Source organism: Vombatus ursinus, unplaced genomic scaffold (assembly GCF_900497805.2).
Source record: "Vombatus ursinus unplaced genomic scaffold, bare-nosed wombat genome assembly UNPS02014773.1, whole genome shotgun sequence".
NCBI lineage: Eukaryota > Metazoa > Chordata > Mammalia > Diprotodontia > Vombatidae > Vombatus > Vombatus ursinus.
Window position 1 is genome coordinate 7,762,933 of NW_020954551.1, and position 20,679 is coordinate 7,783,611.

At 42.2% G+C, this 20,679-nt stretch overlaps 1 protein-coding gene across 2 annotated transcripts in view; it reads left to right on the plus strand.

The window, feature by feature from the left end:
* Window positions 1-20,679, plus strand: part of PTPRG (protein tyrosine phosphatase, receptor type G) — a 790,321-nt gene that overhangs the window by 632,977 nt on the left and 136,665 nt on the right. For both annotated transcript variants that reach the window (XM_027863786.1, XM_027863787.1), the window contains exons 9-10: window positions 15,711-15,895; window positions 19,283-19,391. In XM_027863786.1, the coding sequence (XP_027719587.1) occupies window positions 15,711-15,895; window positions 19,283-19,391 (294 nt within the window). The remainder of the gene's footprint in view (window positions 1-15,710; window positions 15,896-19,282; window positions 19,392-20,679) is intronic.

Genomic DNA, 20,679 nt, shown 5'->3' on the forward strand with positions numbered 1-20,679 from the left:
CAGCTCCACAATCACCAATTTCTCCCCTTTCCAGTCATGGTGTTACTGACCAAAATGAAACTAACTAATATCAATGAAGGGGAGTGCGCTGACCAATCAGCATTCCTGAAAAAATCAACTGAATGCCCGCCCATGCCTGGCCTGCGTCCAGTCAAGGAACGTTATTAAGGACCATCTCTTTTTCTTTCATGTTCAAAGGACAAGTCATTATCATTCATTTAGGTTTTGGAGACAAATCCGAAAACATCTCATGGTTGATTTTCTTCTTGGTAGAGTTGGAGGCTTGTCTTTGGAATGGTCCACAGGACCTTAGGAAAGTTCTGCTCCTCATTCTGCACAAGAGCCTTCTGTTTGTAACGTAGTTCATGCCTCACATTGGGTTCAGAAACGGGCACTGGGTATGAGCTGGATGTAAATGACTGCTTCCTTCCTGGACCTGCCATTAGGAGCCCAGAGCAATGCTGCTTTCTCAGGGGGCATCATGCTGGAGCCAGTGCATTCCAACAAGCATTTATTAAGCTCTTACTGTGTACAAGGCACTATGCTGGGTGCTGGGGATGCAAAAATAAGAAACAGTCCTTGTTCTTGGTGAACTTAGAATGGGTGAAATATATAAACAGAGACAGCTAGGAAGCACAATGGATTAAGCACTGGGCCTGAAGTTAGGAAGACCTGAGTTCAAATGTTACCTCAAATCTGAATTATTTACTCCGTGACCCTGGGCAAGTCACTTAACTCCTATTTGCCTCAGTTTCCTCAACTATAAAATAGAGATAATAGTAGTACCTAGCTCTTGGTTATTGTGAGGATCAAATGAGATAATATTTGTAAAGCACTTAGCATACAGTAAGCACTTACTGAATCCTTGTTCCCTTCCTTTTTGAATAGGTAGATAAATATGCGATAATTTGAGAAGTAAGAGAGTATTAACAATGAGGGGAGGGGGCAGCTAACTGGCGCAGTGGATAGAGCACTGGCCCTGAAGTCCGGAGGACTTGAGTTCAAATCCAGCCTCAGACCAGACACTTGACACTTACTAGCTGTGTGACCCTGGACAAGTCACTTAACCCCAATTGCCTAAAAAGGAAAAAGAAAAAGAAAAAAAAACAATAAGGGGAGATACGATCATAGATTTGTAGGTAGAAGCGATATTAGATGCCACCTACTCCACCCCTTCATTTTACAGATAAGGAAACTGAGGCATAAATACTGAGGGTTAAATGACTTACCCAAAGTCACATAGTGAGTAAAAGAGGTAGAATTTTAACTTGGGGCCTCTGGCTAAAGTCCAGTGTTCTTTCCACTATACTGCATTGCCTTTCAATAGGTGTTAAGCATTTTCCTATATTGATCTCATTGATACTATTTTTATCCAGAAGATTTTCTATCATTTCTAAAGGATCAGTTGTAGCAGGGGATTTTTTTTTCCATATTGCTTATCTTCCCAGGGCTGCACTCAAGTATGAATTAGCTTATAAAGTTTAGGACTCGTTGGATAGCTGGAGAGTCATCCATGCTAATTTCACTCAGTTTTCTCTTCAGTATATGATATTTTATGTTGCATGAGTTTTTCTCTTCTTTCTGGAAGGATTCCACACTCACAGCAAGCAAACTATTTCTCTTAAGTGTGAAGTCTCTGATCCCTCCTAAGGTTTGAAATGTTGCTGAAGGCTTTCCCACACCAATATCATTCTAGTGGTTTCTCCCCTGAATGAAATCTCTTATGTGCAACAAATTTTCCATTATCTATGAAGGCTTCCCCTCATTCATTGTACACAAAGAGTTGATCTCTAATATGAATTCTCTTAGACTTCTTAAGCGGCAAGATATGCCTGAAGGCTTTCCCACAACTCATTACATTTCAAGATGAGAAAAATCTTTCCATAGAAGGTAGCATCTGAGCAGAACCATGAAGGAAGATAGAGATTCTAAGAAATAGAAATGAAAAAAGGAAATACTTCCCAGGCATTGGATACAGCCTTATAAAGGCACAGAACTGGGACATGGAAATTTGGGTTTATGGAACAAACACATCAGCCACTTTGACTCGAATGTAGAGTGGTATGAAAGGGAAGAAAGTATAGTAAGCCTGAAGAAATGAAATTGAAAGCAGGATCTTGAAATAATCTAGACAAGAGATGATGAAGGCTGAAACTTGAGTGATGGTCGTACCGTAGAGAAAAGTGATTAGATGAAAGAAGAGGGAAGGGAACAAATATTTATTGAGTGCCAGGCATTGTGCTAAGTACTTTACAAATACTATCTTGTTTGATCCTCATAATAACCCTGGGAAGTAGGTACTACCATTCCTATTTTATAGTTGAAGTAAATGAGGCAGACAGAGGTGAAATGACTTTCCCTGGTTAACACAGATAGCAAATAGCTGGATCAGAATTCAGGATTTTCTGACTCTAGGCCCAGTACTACATGACCAACTGCCTTTTATCCCAGTTATATGTGTCCATGATGATTTCTTCCTTGCCACATCTGCAGGAGATCATGGGTATTATATAGCAGCCAACTCAAACCCATGATATGCATTTCCCTTGCATTTTGGGTCACCTAGCTGCCTCTACTCAAGAAATATGGAAGTAGAATCATTGAGAAAGGTTGGACGTGAGAATGACCAAGAAGGAAGAGTCAGGGATGACTCCTAATTTGTGAACTTGAGTGACCTAAAAGATAATGGTGCCCTCGTCAGAAAATAGGAAATTTAGGAAGAAGTATTATGTTCGCAGTGGAAGATGATGAGTTCCATTTAAGACTTATTGAATTTGAGATCCCTAGGAAACATCCAGTGAAAGATGTCTAACTGGTGACGTAGAGCTATAACTGAGGGGAAAGATCAGGCCTGAATATGTCGGTCTGGGAATTGTCTTCCCAGACATGAGAGAAGTGTGATGCCAGAGAGAGAAAAAGAGTTTTCTCTCTTTGGGCCCCAAATTGATAGAACCCTTTTATTACTGAAGGAGAAGAATGTGCCCCCATTGAAGAGGCATCAACACATGATGGAGACATTTGTGGTCTGGGTGCTGGTGAGATGGCATGGAGATTGAGCATAATCACAGGAAAGCTTTCATCTTTACCTTTTGTAAACACGATCTGATTTCCAAATCCCTTCTATGGTCCATGGGTACCATGGAGCTGATTTCCAGACCAATCCTCCAAATGCTGCTTCTGCTGATATTTTTGTTTCTTGAATGGAGGGGAGAGGAGGGAGGGAAGCCTTTCCTTGACCTCAGGCTTATTTACACAGTCACCATGGTGCTCGTGAACAGCAATAGGAAAATTAGTTTAAAAAAAAAAAAGCTAACCACAAGCCCCCATAAAGGAACGACCCCTTCTTTTCTCTCACTGGGGCTGACTCACTGGTGTTCCTCTTTTATAGCACATGGAACAGGAAGACCCTAAATGTTTGTGTTATCTACTTCAATCCCTCAGAGCAAAATTGCCAGGAGACAGATTTAGTCTGCCCTGCTTTTAGCCCTAATTTTTCGCAAACGAACACAAACACGGTGTGTTTCTTCTTCACCTCCAGTATAAGGAATGTGAACAGAACCTTTGGTCCTTTCACTTTTTAGGAAATGGTTTTATATGCCCTATTACCAAGGAGCCAGAAAGAAAGAATGCTCGTCATGGTGCTTGTAGAGGGACCTGGGGGCCTCTAAGTTAGGCCTTACATATTTCATGATTTGCTTTTTTTTCCCCTTTCCTTCTAGGTTAAGCTGCATTTGTCACTGTGGTCACTGAGGTCTGATTTACTCCCAGGCGCTCGTGTTCACAGAATACATGACCTTTGCCTCTTAAAATTCCTAGGTCCCTTCAAGGCTCCCTTCCAGTGCTAGCTGTACCCAAGACTTTTCACGTTCTCCCCTCCTCTTCCCCCCCCTCCACATACTTTGTATTTGCTTCTCTGTATCCAAGGCACCCACTCTATCCCAGTGGATTGGATGTTGGACTCAGAGTCAGGAATGCCTAAATCCAAATTCTGCCTCAGACACTTATTAGCCATGTGACTCTCAGCAAATCATTTCACCTCTCGACTCAGTTTCCTCATCTGTAAAATAAGAGGATTGGATTTCGTGTTTTCTAAAATTCCTTCCAGCAGTAAATCTGTGGTCTTGTAGGAGGGTGTCATCCTCCTGAGGACAGGGGTGGTTTCTGTCTTTGTATCACTAACTCCCAGTGCCAAACTTTTGGTGGGTTGAGTTCAGTTCTCGGTATTGGCTCAGTGGGTACAAGGATCTTCCTTACCGTCATCCTATTGATCTCTACCTCCATCAGGACAGAATACTCATCATAGAGCTGCCAACAAGTGGGCTCAAGTGCAGGCAGACATGTGGTGTTAGTGCTCTCGGTCTGGCACCGGGAAAGATGCCCCACTGGAGAGAAACGTTTTCAGTGGGAAAGCACATTTCCCGTTTAAAACCCATCGATGCCTGGCAGCCACAACTTGGGGCCGGTGCATCGCCAGCTTGGGAACTGTGCTTTTCAGAGCATATGGGCACAGAGAGGCAGCCAAGAGATCCGGCACACCCAGGATCTACATCGCTCGCTTGTCGAAGCTGAGATGTTCTCAGCTCAACTCCATCAGGTTCTAGTTCTTATGTTTCTGCCTCATCCCTCTAGCTCAGGAATGAGCCACTCACTCCCTCTGCTCTGGAGAGAAAAAATGCTTTTATGGAACAGACAGGAAGCAAATGCATATCCCAGCCTGTGGGGTCGGATGTCATTATGCAAAAGATAAGATTCCAAGAAGCTGTTGGTATGGTTTCTTGCAAGCTAAATAGCCCACCACATTCAGCAAGGGGTAAATCTGAGACTTTAACCCGGGATGTCTGGCTTCTTGCCCAGCATCCTTTCCCCTTTGCCAAGAGACCTTCAGGAGAAGCCGGGAAGTAAAAAGATAAGTACAGTGGGGCATTGACTCTTACAGATGAAGAAGGTCCTAGGCATCAGCTGGTTCTACCTCCTATCCTATACAGAAGAGTAGACTCTTCTGATGGATGGGGATGGAAAGACAAGTAGCTGTGAGCTTTCCTACCTCCCTCTGGGTAGAACAGAACAATACTGGTTTCCTGCACAGGACACAGCCCCACCCATCGCCTTCATTGGGCTTCCAGAGGAAAAACCAAAGGAAGCATTGAAATAGGTAGGAAGGGACCAAAATAACATAACATGAGAAACGGTGAACCTTTGTCCTAGCAAAGGAGGAGTGGGAGTCAGAGGGAAAATGGAATCATCTGAGAGATGTTTTCTGGCTCGGGCTTCTCTTGCTCTATTGTGGTTTTGTTTTGTTTTTTAATTAAGCTGGGTCTCTCCATTACACAGAGAGCAAAAGGAAGCCATTTCAAAGAAGACTGTAACAAGATATGAGATACTTATTTCAATACCCTCTCTACCCTCCAATGGACAGACTGGAAAAACAGTCCTGTTTCTGAACATTCTCTGTAGGACCTAGAATCTATACTACGTGACATTTGGTTGAAAGAACTGGGATGTTTGGTGAGAGGTAGAGACATGGAACGTGATCACGGTTGTCATGTATTAGCACAATTGCCTATGACAGAGATTTGTTCAGAAGCAGAGACAAGGGATGTGATAGCTGTTGTCATGTATTAGGACAATTGCCTGTAACAAAGATCTGTTCTGTTTGGCCCAGAGGGCAGAATGGACAGCAGTGGATGGAAGGTGCCAACAGGGAGATTTCAGCTTGCTATGAAGAATGATTTCCTTACCATTAGAGCTAGCCAGAAGGGGACTGAGCTCACTCGAAAGGTGATTGCTCACCTGCACTGAGGGTCTTCAAGGAAAAACCAAATGGCCAGTTGTGAAATATGTTGTAGAATGGTGTGCTATACAGGTATGGATTGGACTGGTCTGGTCTGCTTCTGAGGTCTTTTCCCACTCATAGATTGTGATTCTAAGCATATATACCAAAAGAGAAAAGGTAAAATTCAATGTTTTGATTAATTCCCAGGAAGCATTATGATATAGAATCATAGAGTTACAACTGGAAGAGACGATAGCAATCATCTAGTTCTAGCCTCTCCATTTACAGATGAGGAAACTGAGGCCCAGGGAGGAAAACTCACATCCATTGGCACATTTTTCTACAGTAACTCTATCACTAACCCTTCCACTTACGTACTTTGTCATTGTATAACCTTGGGCAAGAGAGACAGTGTAGATATGGTGGATAGGGAGCAGATCTTTGAGTGAGAAAGACCAGGATTCAGGTTCTGCCCCTGACATATATTAGGTGTATGACACTGGGTCACTATACCCCTCCAAAATCTCATTAAGCCTCTAAATTGCTCAGTAGCAATTGAACTGCATTGGCAAAGAAGTTTTTTCAACAAGAGTTACCTATACCATTGAAATCGGACGTCCTGCCAAAAATTCTTAGTTAGAAGTCGCATTCAACAAGAGGGAAACCTCCCTCTGACCATAAATTGGCCCTTGAAGATGGAGACTATTGTCTGGTATAAGTTAGGAAAGGGGATTAAGGATGGCCCAATGTGTTTACGCAAAAGACATGACCACACACCGTGACAAATTGTTGGTCTCAGTGGAATAACTCGTCACAGTTTCTGTATTGCTGGAAGGAGAGTGGAGAAATGACGGATGTCCCCAAGAACACATGAAAGACAGCAACCCCTGGGAGCATATATTCAGGAGTACCCAGAAACACTGGTCTGTGAGCTTTTTTGGTTATGGAAGGGTGATAATTGATCTTGTTCACAAGGTCATAGATTTCAAGCTAAAAGGGCCTTTGGAGATCATCCGGTCCAACCCCCTCATTTTACAGCTAACCAGAGGAAATTTCAGAAATGCGATGACCCGCCCAAAGTCCTAGAGAAAAGAAATGACAGAGCCAATATTTGAACCCGGGTCCTCTAACTAAAAAGCTATATTCTTCCTATTGTTCTAAGAACTCTATTTTTCCAAGACAGAAGACTTTGGAGGTCCTAAAAGAACTTTGAGAGGCTAGGTAAATCTTCTTTGTCAGACAGAGAGCAACCTGAAGCAAAGAAAGCCCTGAGAAAAGAGGGAGTTTGACGGGAAACTTTATTACACAAAGGATAATTAACCCAATGAAGGGAATCCATAAGAGGTAGTGACAGGAGCTACATCTGTGAACACGAGGCAGTAATAATAATGCTCAGCACTTACCCAGAGCTCTTTTCACCTTCCAAGCTCTTTGCAAACATTAAATAATAATCCCAGTGACATCTCTACGAGGCTGGCATTATTATCCCCATTTTACAGACAAGGAAAAATGAAGTGGGGGGATGTGTGAATTGAAAATGATGATTACTAAATTGCCTCTTCCCCAAATAAGGACATCACCAGGAGAAAATCACGTTAACAGCTGCGAATAGCCTGCTGTCATTTTAATTCTTCCTGGCAAAAACGCTTCTATCCATGAGATTCAGGGTTTGTAGTTTTCCACAGTCTTGATCGGGGAGAGGGGGATGCCAGGAGACCTCTTGGACTTGAAAGTTGTATTTATACATGGCTTGCTTTGGGGTGTTTTGTGATTCCCAGAGCCCCTTTGATATCACCTTTCCAAATATGAAAGCTTTTCCCCAGGCCATTTCTTTGGATTCTGCCAAGAGGACTCCCCCTCCTGACTTCAGGGTTGTTGAGTAGGTTTGTGAAAATCGAGCACAGTGGTGCCATCCGGCCAGTCTACACAGGCTACAGAAACACCTGGCATTTCTTTATGAACCCCTTCCTAGTGGGAAGGCAGGTAAACCAATGAACTGTTTTTTAATGATCTGTGGTTTGGTTCAACTTTGGATCAATCAGTTTGGAACCCTGCAAGAAAGGTGTTTAAACAGTCAGTCTAACCAAACATTGATTAAGTACTTGCTAATGCCAGGTATCATGCTAACAAAAGGCAAAAAAATAATTTCTGCCCTCAAGGAGCTCACATTCTCATGGAAATCTCCCACCCCTGCCAGAAAAAAAAATTGCATATAAATGTCATAGAATATTCTTGTGCAGTTAAAAAAAAATCTGAATATGAGGGAGTCAGAGGAACACAGGAAAACTTGTTTGAACTGAGGCAGAGAATAAGCGGAATCAGAAACAACAATATACACAATGATTACCAAAGGTGTACATGGAGTGTGAGGGCCAGGTTTGCCATGGTGGAGAAGGGACTGACCACAAACTCTGAAAGACCTAGGGTCAATCCTGGTCATCTCCCTTCAGGTTTCAGTGGCCCTCCCCCTACTCCCCAATTCTCTAAGACTAAGTCAGAGCAGGTACCAATGTGTGCTTGGTGTGGTGAGTTGAAATGGCAGCTCTAAATCACAGAAATTATAATTAATAACAATAATCAAATGAAAGTGCTTGGCATGCCCAACCTACATTTAACACATGCCTATTTTGAGGGCAGAAAGTAAATGAAAAGAAGATTAAAAAAGAACCAGATCTCTGAGCAATTAAAAAAAGCAAGAATGGTCCCAGAGAACAGACAATGAAAAATACATTTCTTTCTTCTAGCAGAAAGGCAAGAAACCACTAGGACTGATGCGGAAAACATTTTCAGATGCAGTCACGGTGTTAAGTGCTAGTTGCTTAGCTATTTTTCTTTGTTTCAATGGACTGAGGGGGTGGGGTTGGAGTATTTCCAGAAATTACTGTTATGTTAAAATAAAAGGCATCAGTACAACTTATTCACAGGAGGATGAAAAAAAGAACCACCTTTTATTTGGGAAGCCATTCACCTCTCTGTCTTCCCCGTAACTCATGTGTCCATGGAATTCCCCAGACAATGGCACCAGCTGAGGCCAAGCTGGATCCTTTGACAGAATCCCAGAATGGGATGGAAGAACAGGAAGCTCGTAAGTCCAGCAAGAAGCATTGATTTCACTTACGATGTCAGGAGCGGTGAAATAGGGAATCTCAACAAAATTGCTTCGCTTGGGGAGTGCTGTCCTGTGCCTCTGGATCAATATCTGGAACAATGCCTCAAGTGTGAAACATGCCAGGGGAAGGAAAGGGGGGAAAGCCCAACTTCAGAGAATTGAAAAGGCTCCCGAGTTTACAATGACTTTCAGACAGACTGCATATCATGTTAGCTTAACCTCCAGCACTAAATAGGAGAAACATTTACATGGAGAGCACCTGAGAAAATATCTTAGGAACTGATTTAAAAGCAGGGGACCTGAGTTGCTTTGCTGTAGCTTGCTTGTTATTTAACTGAGTCTCAGATCATAATTAAAGTCAGTTCACTAAAGGCAAATTCCCCAAGTGGGCAAGCCACATCGTATCAGAAGCCTGTGAAAAGTAATCAAACACCTATGGGAAAGTAATCAGGCACCTATGCAAGGGACTGCTTATGTCAAGAGCACCTCACCAGGGATGTTTGTTTAAAAGCATGGCTACCAGCCCTCCAGGATGGCTAGCGAGATGGGCAAAAGGCTGCGGCTTGGTGCCCTCCAGCGTTTATTGGGGTCTGTGGACGGGCCCACTGATGCCGCTGAATATGGTCAGAATCAGGAATCATAATGACAGCTTTCATTTTTATAGCCTTTTTGAACTTTCTGGATGTCATCCCATTTGAACCTCAGGATGATCCTATGAAGTTGGTATAGTATAATCATATACTGTACTATAGCCTCATTTTCCAGATGAAAAAACTGAGGTTAAGGGAGTTGTCTGTGTTCACACAGCTGGTAAGTATTACAGGCAAGATCTGAACCCAGGTATCTCTGAGTCTCAGTGTAATGTCATCAAATGAGATGCTATTTGTAAAGCACTGGCACACAGTAGGCCTATAATAAACCCTGGCTCCCTTTGCCCCCAATGTTTTACCCTTCTATACCATTCTTCCCCAAAGAGGAGATTACTGAGATGTCCCTTTTAGCTCTCAGTCGCTCATGTGGGGCATGCTGATTTGCTAGTTTCCTTGGAAGAGTTCCTAGCTGATGCCCCTGAGTCAAAGGCTTTGTTTTTATGTCACGAGTCCTGTTGGATTTTTTTTTTCCTTTCAGTGTCCAACATCACACAAAGGTAAAGTCTCCATGCTACATGGTGGACTGCAGACTGTACACAGACTAGTGATTCCTCAGCCTTGCTCATAGGAGTGAACTTGCTGTTCGTGTTGGATAAAGGGAATCCTGGCTATTCTCGCCCACACAATCCCCGGAGGAAATGAATTTAATGCTCACTTGATGAGAGAGGAATGTCAGGGGCATTTTAATATACTGTAAAATCAATCAATCAGCAAGCATTTATTAAATGCTTACTCTTTGTCAAGCATTGGACAAAGCTTTGGGGATGCTAAGAAAGGCAAAAATAAAAGTCCTGCCCTCAAGGAGCTTCCCTTCTCTTTTACATAAGTATGCTCATTCAAAATACATAAAGAATAGATGAAAGACAGCATTAGAGGAGAGAGCTTGTGATTGGCAAAACCAAGAAGGGCCTCCTGTAGGGGCTGGCATTTGAACTGAGTCTTAAAGGAAGCCAGGGATTTTGACCTAGAAGTGATGAGAGAAAAAAGTGTGTCTCACAAGTCTGGACAGAAAACAGGGTTACCAATCTCCTTGGTAGTAACCTAGCTGATAATCCTATAGCCAGTGCCATATATAAGTTTAAATCCTAGGTCACCCCCCAAAAAAAACTCAACATGGCAAAGCCCCTTCCCCTTGCTCCTTGAACCTGGGTCCTTGTGATGCCTGATGAGTATCACCTTCACCTCTTTGAAGCCTCAGTTTCCCCTTAGTTCAGCTTACGGCTCACTTTCTAGAGGAGGCCTTTCTTGAGGTTCTAGTAGCCCCCAAATATGACGTTGTATTTATTTGTGTGTGAATATGAATCTATATATATGTTATGTCCCCTGATAAAATGTAAACTCCGAGAAGGCAGTGACTGTTTATTTGTTTTGTATCTGTAATGCTCAACACATAGGCACTTAATAAATACTTATTAACTAATTGGGAAGATGTGGAAACTGGATCTTTAAGAATGGGAGGTGTGTGTGTGTCTGTGTCTGTGTGTGTGTGTATACATAAGCTTCTTGAGGGCAGGGATGTTGCATTTTATACGTTGTTTCTAGAGCTCCTAGCATGATGCTTGTGCATAGTAGGTACTTAATAAAATGCTTGATAATTGATTAGTTGATGCAAAGTAGTATTTCTTAAGTGCCATAAGTTTGGGTCCATCTTGCCCCCTGGGTAGCCCACATTGTTTGTTTTTTGTTTTTGTTTTGTTTTGTTTTTTGGCCAGGCAATGGGGTTAAGTGACTTACCCAGGGTCACACAGCTAGTATCAAGTGTCTGAGGCTGGATTTGAGCTCAGGTCCTCCCGACTCCAGGACTGGTGCTCTATCCACTGTGCCACCCTAGCTGCCCCTGGTAGCCCACTTTGGAAGATTGGGTTAGAACTCAGTGTCCCTAGTCTCTCCTTAGCTATTAATATTCCAAGGTTAGGGGTCTCAAGATGTTTGTTTAGGTTTTTTTTTTTTGTACTTCTCAAATGTGAAGCTAGAGCTTGTTTTCTTAGAGGCCTAGAGTATACGTTTACAAACTAATTGCATTTTAGGATTGGGAAGGACTCTGTAACCCTTTCTGTGGTAATAAAGTAGATGCTCATGGATTGGGGAATGTCTTAATAAATGGCCACACATAAATGGAATGTTATGGTGCTATATGAAGCCACATCTGTATTATGATTAGTGAAGAGAAGACGTATTTAAACTGATGCAAAGTGCAGTGGAGCCAGGAAAACAGCATACACAATGACTGTGACGATATAGATAGACAAAAAACAGCCACCAGAAAGCATTCTAGACTGGATGTTAAGAAGCTGTTCTTGAAGCCAGGAAGGTCTGGTGTATGTATGCTAATCACGTGACCCTGGGCACGTCACTGACTTAGACTTTCGTTGATCTGGCACCGGACATCCAACAGCCTCTAACTTTTTGGTCTCAGCAGCCTTTACCTCTCTTAAAATTATTGGGGACACCCCCAAAAACCTTTTGTTTATGTGGGTTCTATCTATCCATATTTGCTATGAAAATAAAACATCTTATTATAATGAAAATAGTATTGATCTCACAGACTCCTCATAAAGGTCTTTGGAAGCTCTATGGGTCCCTGGTCTGCGTTTTGAGAACCTCTTCCCTAGGCAATTCTCAAAAACTGCTAAGTTGTGAGGAAGGTGCCACCATGCATTAGCAGAAGGAATGTCCTCATCTGGGAGTTCTTTATTCAGATAAAATTGCAGATCCAGGCACTGTCCTCATCCATGTTTGTATATGAATGAATTTTGAGCTATGGATGTTCAACTGAATTCAATTTAACGTTTTAAATACCTACTATTAATCATAATAAATGGCATATATTTAGTGCTTACAAGGTGGCAAAGTGCTCCAAGGCTTAAAACTGAACCAAAATTTTGGGGATATCGTAGTCTGTGTGTCTGTGTGGTGTGTGTGTTTGCCTGCACATATTCATACACTTGATACCTACATAGACATGTATCTTTACACACATGTACTGCATATACGCAGGTGTGTGTGCATACTTCATTTACTACATGCTTTTACATGTGTGCATATACATGTGTGTATGCACATATTCACGTGTACATATATACATGTATATCACATATTTCTATATATTTATTGTGTGTGTATATATGAGCATATACGCATACATATTATTGATTCACCAGAACCCTGTGAAGTAGTTGTTGTTTTTCATTCATGTCCAACTCTTTGTGACCCCTTTGGGGGTTTTCTTGACAAAGATACTGAAGTAGTTTGCCATTTCCTTCTTTTTTTTATTTTTTATTTTTTTTACAGATTGAAAACTGAGGTAAACAGGGTTTAGTCACTTGCCCAAAGTCACACAGCTAGTAAGTATCTGAGACTAGATTTGAACTCGGGTCCTCCTGTCTCCAGGGCTGGTGCTGTGTCCACTACACCACCTAGTCTCCCCTGACGCTGGATTTGAACTCAGGTCTTCCTGATTCCAAGCCCAGTGCTGTACCCACTGTGCCACCTAGTTGCCCCTGTGATGTAGTTACTATAGGTATTTTTATTTCCTTTTTCCATATGAGGAAACTGAGCCTTAGAGAGGTTAAGCAGCTTAGCCAAAGTTGCACAGCTACTAAGTGGCAGCACCAGGATTTGAGCCCAGGTCTCCCTGCCTCCAAATCCAGCCCTCTCTCCCTTCCATCTCACAGCTACTTGGACGCCATTTTATGATGTTTAGTTTAGGATAGCCTCCCAGCTGAGAAGCAAACCCATGTACTCCCCAATTTCTTCGATTGAATGGGGCCAGATGTGATCATTTCAGTAAAAGGGGGGGTTAATCAGAAGGAGTTGGGGGTGACAGCATGACAAGGAATGGCATCCATCCCAGGTATGACAAGCCAAATTTGTCATCATTTCTTTGGTGCATAGAAGGTACCATGGACAGCTCTCCTTGGGTCAGGGAGGATGTTTGGAAAGAGGCTGCAGAGACCTTTGCTCACTTTTTTCATCATGACTTCAGAACTTAGAGAGTGTCAAATCACCTTTCGGGAGATGGGATTGTTTATCAGTGCATTAATGCCATCTAGTGTGCCCTGCTTGTAACTTCTGCCTCCCCTTCCTGCCTGTTCTGTCTGATGTTATTCTCTGAGACGCTCTTTGCGCGCCAGACAACTTGCTTCTCTCCAGTGATGTGTGGCGCTCCGGGAATGCCTCATTAATTTATTTGATCCCTTCTCCCCTCTGTCACATCAGCCAGTCTCTCTCTGGCCAAACCTCAATTTGTCTATGGATATGCTGAAGAAACTGACCTCGGCCGCCACAGAGCAGCCAAGGGCTTAGAGACAGAGATCGGAGCCAGGCAAGGAGAATGCCCAGCCTGCTCTTTGAGCTTGGAGGGAACCTAGCTGGAGAGGGGGCAGAAAGGAGATTCCTTATATTTGTAAGTCTCACATGGATGGCATTGGGAAGGGAACGTGATTGAATTGTAGAAAATTGTAGTTGGAAGTGGATTGAGCAGCCTTGCCTTGTTTAACATGGTCTGTTAATTATTTAAAAAGACTTGGGTATACCATGAATTAAGTCAGGTCTCTTAGTGGTTGGTACATGCAGAATTTTTTTATTTATCAGTCCTGTGATTTCACTGATATAGGAATACATGGATGAAGAAACTTCCTCTACCCATGCAGATGGGGCAAAACAGACTCCTCTGTCGGGCACTTCCAACCCTCTATAACCTTGTTGGGAACTTACCTCCCCAGGCTTATTATGCTTCACTCCTTTTCATGTACTCAAATATCCAGTCAAACAGACCTTACTGCTGCTTCTCCTGGATGCCATTCCATTTCTTGCCTTTGCACTGGCTATACCCAATGCCAGGAAGGCACTCTCTTCTCCCCTGCACAACTTGGTATTCCTAGCTTCCTTCTAAGCGCAGCTCATGTGTCATCTCCCAAAGGAAGCCTTACCTGTTTCCTCCCCCTCAGCTGACAAGATCTCTTCTCCTTCACCAAATGGTTTTGTACAACAAACAAAAAAATCTTGATTTGATACTTGTTTCTGTCAATTGTGTGTGTGTGTGTGTGTGTGTGTGTGTGTTTGCCTACTATAAGCTTCTAGAGGGCAGTTGCATTTTATGCTTTGTTTCTCCATCACAATGCCAGGCGCATAGTAGGTACTTAATAAAATGCTTGATAATTAACTGGTTGATGATTACGATAAAAAAAACTGTTATTTAAATGCCATGAAAGAATTCCAGGAGAGAGAATTCATCTGTTTGGGAGTGTGGGGGCATCAGGGAAGTCTTCTGGAAGATGAAAGTATTTAAGATTAGACTAGAGGTACAAGTAGAGTTTCGTCAGGCAGAGCTGGAGGGACAAGGGCACATCCTTCCATCATTGTGGTTAAGACAGCAGACTGGCAGTAGCAAGCGGATTTGGAGAATGCTGAGTAGCCCATTTGGGTATATAGGGGAGCAGTAGGAACTAAGATTGGAAATTAAGATAGGTCTTTGATCACCATGCTAAGAAGATTGGGGTTTACTCTACAGGCCCCAGGGAGCTCTGATAGTTAATGTGGGAGAGTGACTTGATTGAGGCTTTGCTTTAGGAAGACCAGCCTGGCAGCCACATGCAGATGGATTAGAGGAAAAAAGAGACTAGAGATGGGAAGACCAATTGGATGTTATTGTAGTAGTCCAGGTAAAAAGTTATGATGCCTTAACTAGGGTGAAGAGCAGAGTGGTCACAGAAAGGAGGGAATGAAGGGAAGAACAATTATGGAGGTAGGATTGAGTTAGCAAATATGGGGTAGGTCATAATGAGGGGAGAGCCAAAGATAACTCCATGGTTTTGATCCTGGGTTTATATTATGATCTAAATTTCACAAGGTTCTATACATTATCTTGTTTGATCTTCATGACAGCTTTGTGAGGTTGGTACTATTGGTCCCATTTTCCAGATGAGACTCAGAAAAGTTAAGTGATTTCCATGGCTGTTGAGCTAGATTTGAACCAAATTTTCCTGATCCCAGGTTCAGCATTATTTGCAGTATATCATGCTGTTTCCATTGAAGTAGAATAATGGCATTGGCCTTAATAAAAATGAGAAAGTCAGGAAAAAGCCCTGGCATTGGGCACGATGTCGGGGGTGGGACAAAGATGATACACAGGAGGCAATTTGTTTGCTTTCTTTTGATCCTTCCTATCTCTGCTCAGTTTGTAGCACTCCACCAGTCAACATGAAAGTTCATCCAGTAAACCGGACAGCCTTGCTAGTGACCTGGAGCCAGCCAGAGACCATCTACCACCCTCCACTCATGAACTACATGATCTCCTACAGCTGGACAAAAAATGAGGATGAAAAGGAAAAGACGTTTACCAAGGATAGTGACAAAGATTTGGTAAAGCCATGGCATCACAGCCGCCATCCTTATTTCCCCATCCACTCATGGGAAGCTTTGTGCTCAATGGATGAGGAAGGCATTGAGCCAAGGACATTGCCCATGGAGTCCTAGGCTCCATTCACCTCACTTCTAATTGCCCTGATCAGAAATAGAGAGTCAATGCCTGGTGCTATAGTCTGCCATATACAGCCAAGTCATGGGGCCACCAGAACCTTACCAGGGGCTCAGATCAGGACTTTTATTTTTGAAAACATTTTATTCCCAGATTAACACTAAACATCCAGCACCCAACTAAACTTGCGTAATAATGACTTACATTTCAATTAAACATTTAGAAATTGGCCTTTTTTCAAGCACTCCCTCTAAATATTTATTTTGTTGGTGCATTCATTCTCACCCACATTTCCTCTTTTATGATGGTAGTTAACATTCATGTAGCTCTTGCCTTATTTCTTTGTATACTTTGTGCTGTGTGGTGCAGTTGGGAAAAGAATGATGGTTTTGGAGTGAGAGCCCTGGGTTCAAATCTTGGCTTTGCTACTTATTACCAGAATGACTTTGAGCAAGTCTTCAACTCATTAGGCTTCAATTTTCGCATTTTGTTGATGATGGGGTTGGGCCACATGGCCTATGAGGACCCGTCCAGCTTGAAATCTATCAGCCTATGACCTGTTAGTACTAATTATATGCTAGTATTTCATCATGTTAATGTGTGACAATTGATTTAACCCTGTTTCTACATCGTTATGGGCCATTTAAGGTTCTCTTCCATAACACATAAAGTGGAACCACATTGAGCCTAGAAGCGCCAGTTCTCTAGGTAGGCACGTGTCCTAGACGTGGGAATACAAAGCATCAGTAATAGATCCAGGTGGTACAAACATGTATCACACAAGTCCTTCTGCCCCTTTTCCTGGCATGCATGATGCTAAAGGTGCAGTGAAGAAAAGCGCCTTTTTGGAGTGAATAGCTCCACCATCCCTTGCAGATCATTAGTGGCCAGTAAAAAGGATGTTGAATTTTCCTGCTGAGTTTAAAGTCATGAAATCAGAGTTCAAATCTTAGCTCTGCCATTTAACTACCCATGTAGCCTTGAATGATTCACTTTGTGCCTCAGTTTCCTCACCTATAAGTTGAAGAGTTTGGCTTAGATGGCCTGTTTCAAGATTCTAAGACATTCAACCCTTCTGGGTCTCTTTCTCCACCTGTAAAATTGAATTGGATAGCCTCCAAGTTCCCCTTCGGCTCAAGATCGTGATCCTAAATCATTCTCTTTGCCTCAGTTTCTTCACCTGCAAAATGAAGAATTTTGGCTGATGACCTCTAGGGCCCTTTCCAGCTCTATATCTGAGATTCAATGATCCCACAAGAGATTAATGAGCAAGGAAAACATGGTCTGACCTTATGGCCTGGGTTGATAATAAATATTCAGGAAACAGCAGCCTAGAGACCCCCTCCAGCTGACTTTGTCCTGCGTATGCCCAGCTCCTTTTTAAAGCCCAGAGTACAGCAGAATAGCCACCACCTTCCAGGAAGCCATGAGAGAACTAGACCTGCAGAGTGATATTTTAAGATGGAGCCCCCCTCCTCCTTCCCAGCCGAGGCCTCCGCTTGTGTTCATCTTCCAAAGTCTTTGGCCGAAGAATCAATGTGACACATTCTGGTTTCAAAGGCTTCACTTACTGTTAATCAAAGGCAGCCTTTGGAATAATGAAATCAGTAATTGTGTATGCCCATGAAAAATGCAGTAGCTCAGAGTGAAATTCTTAATGACTGTTATCATTTTCCCCCCTTTTTCAAATACATAGTCCTCTGGGCTCATTCAATCAGTTATAGAATAATACTTTTCTTATTCCTTTAGATGAAGATTCTCTTACTTCATTTCCATTTATATCTTCAATTTCCCCCACTAGACGTTGTTATCTGGGTCACATTAGGGAATGATGAGCTTCATAAAATCGGATAGGAATCTCTTGAAAGGCACACAAGGTTATGATGTATTTTAACCTTTCCCTTGTCATAACCATGAGTCCTTAAGGGATTTTCCTCTGTCTGAAGTAAAGATGGCTCATATTAATCAGCAGAAACTATCAAGGCACTTGGGTAGCTTCTCATTCTGGGCAGAAAAATAATTAAACAGGCAGTGATGAATAGATAATATGCTGGAAGTGTACCCTGGCAAAGCTCTGCATGGGGTCATGGGGGCTTTACTCTGAAAGGGAGGGTAGATCAGAGGTAGAGAGGGTCAGGCATGGATTCATCCCAAAGGAGAAGGAATGGAAGAAAGAAAGACCATGCTTCAATAGCACATTTTTTTTACCCAATTCTTCATGATTATTTTTTGGGGGGATAGTAGAATTAATTTTCCTACTCCTCAAAAAGTCAAATTGTGATCTTAGTGATAGTTGCGTCACTAGATCACCACCAAAACTTGTCTTAAAATGGCTTCTGCAACAGAGATGACTCATTATTGCGAAGAGTGGGGTCTGGGATAGAGAACAGTTTGGTCTCTCTATGTAAGTTTTCTACAAAGCCACAGAGAGAGTTCATTGATCTAAGGTGGAAGGGACCCAAAGGCCATGGAATCCAACCCCATTGTTTTATACATGAGAAAACTAAAGCCTGGGGAAACAAAATGTCTTGCAGAAAGTTACAAAGGTAGTATTGTATCAGAGGCATGATTTGAACCCAAGCCCCTCTGACTCAAAAACCAATAAGCATTATACCACATATTCCCTTGAAAAACCCAGAGGTTGAGTTTATTCCTAGCCCAAGTTATTTATCTTTGCTTATAAGTCAGAAGGGGAGGAAATTAAATCCATTAGCTGGAGGTTTGTGATGTTATTTGTTGTTGTTGCTTTAAACTGCCACGTCTCCACCAAAACATTATTTTTCTTTTTTTTTTTAATTTTCCAACTGACTTTATAGTCTGGGAGCAGGTCAAGTGGTGTCTGATGCTCGTTGGAAATAATGATCTCTTAAAACCAGACTGTGACAGTCGATTAAGATCCATACTGAAAGCCTAGGAAACCTAAGTTCAAATCCCATCTTTGATAGATACTGTCTGGGTGACCCAAGGCAAGTCACTTTATGTTAGTACCCGGACCACTCTTCTAAAACTTTCGATTACAGTGGAGTTACCGAGCTGAACTGGTGGAGATGGTCTTCTCTCTGGGATCTCTGTCCACCAATGGACTCCCAGATCCGGACCATCCATCTTGGTTGAGAAGAAAGAGAGCTGGTTAAATTCCTCCCGGACAGTATTCAAGGCATTGTGCTGACCTTTTGGGGGGTAGCATGGGATTTTTTTGTTGGGAAGGAGGGGAGTAAAATAATGTGGATTTTCCTCTAAAACTAACTTCTGTCTTTTTCTTAAAAATACAGAAAGCCATCATTAGCCATGTTTCACCCGATAGCCTTTATCTCTTCAGAGTGCAGGCTATATGCAGAAATGACATGCGAAGTGACTTTAGCCAAACAATGTTGTTTCAAGGTAAAGTATGCACTTCTTTCTGTGGGCAATATTGGTTCCTCTCCCTTTTCCCCTCTCCTTTATTTATTATCCTCCCAGCCTGTAGAAGTCTGTAGGCAAAGGAATATCATTAGTTGTTTTGTGAGTTGTTTTCCTGGTCTGGTTGAGGGGTGGATAGTTACATTCAGTCTTAAAACAAACAAGCAAAACCCTAGTATGCTCTGGCTGTCTTTTAGTGACAATACTATGTGAGCCAAAAGATTGGAGCGGAAGAAGAAGGTTTTTTCCAACTTTGGAGAGCTAAGGATTTGGTCATTAAATCCATAAATAGTGACCAGTCACCAGTTCAGCTTAAAGCATGTCATTCCAGTCACCATCTTGGAGTTCCCCTTCAGAATTCTTGGGTCATTTGGTTTGCAGCTATCTCAGAAACATCTGGACAAAGAAACCAGTCAAATGTATTTGGTTTTTGTATCTCTAGTTGATTTTTTGTATTTTCTGTTTGTGTCTAGTGCTTGGCACATAATAAACACTTAATAAATGATTTTTCATTGAAAGTTCATATTCTGACATCTTTAGCTCTCAAGCTAAGATTCGGCATTGATCTCTAGTCACTCAGGCCCTTGATGACTGCTGAAATTGGTTCCCATTGACTCAGGACCATTCATTAGATCCTACAGTTGCCCTGTGTTCCATCTGTCCCTCTTAACAGAAACTCTGAAAGTACATTATTCCCTCCATCCTTCTCCCCCCCCAAAAAAAAAATCATCATGTTCCAAGCATCCATTTCTCATTTTTACAACAGTTTTAGTGAATGCTGGCTTTATCACAGTTCTCAGTATGGTCCCCAAATCCTATAAAAGAATCAGAAAACATCATAGCCACATGGAACCAAAATCTTGACAGAAGCAAAAGGGACTCCACATGAACGAACAAGTACTGAACGAATGTTTACCTTTTGTGAAACTCCATGGGAGAATGATAACAAGTAGTTTGTAGCTTCAAAAATGTAAGATACCATTTTTTTTGGCACAGTTCTATACAACTGTCAGTAAAGTCACCAGTAATTCTTGGACCAGATTATACCAGGCCCAGTCAACTTTTCCAATAACTCCCCAAGGACCATTGATCTATAAAGAAGCATTTAATATTTAAATATTCTATGTTAATGTTAACATTTATCTTCCCCTTCCATTCAAACTAATTGGAATGAGCTGGGCCGCCTTGTTTCATAAATAAATCAGCCTTGCTGGAATCTACCAGTGCCATAAATGAGTTGGCTCCCTTCCACCCAGAGCAATTGGGTTGC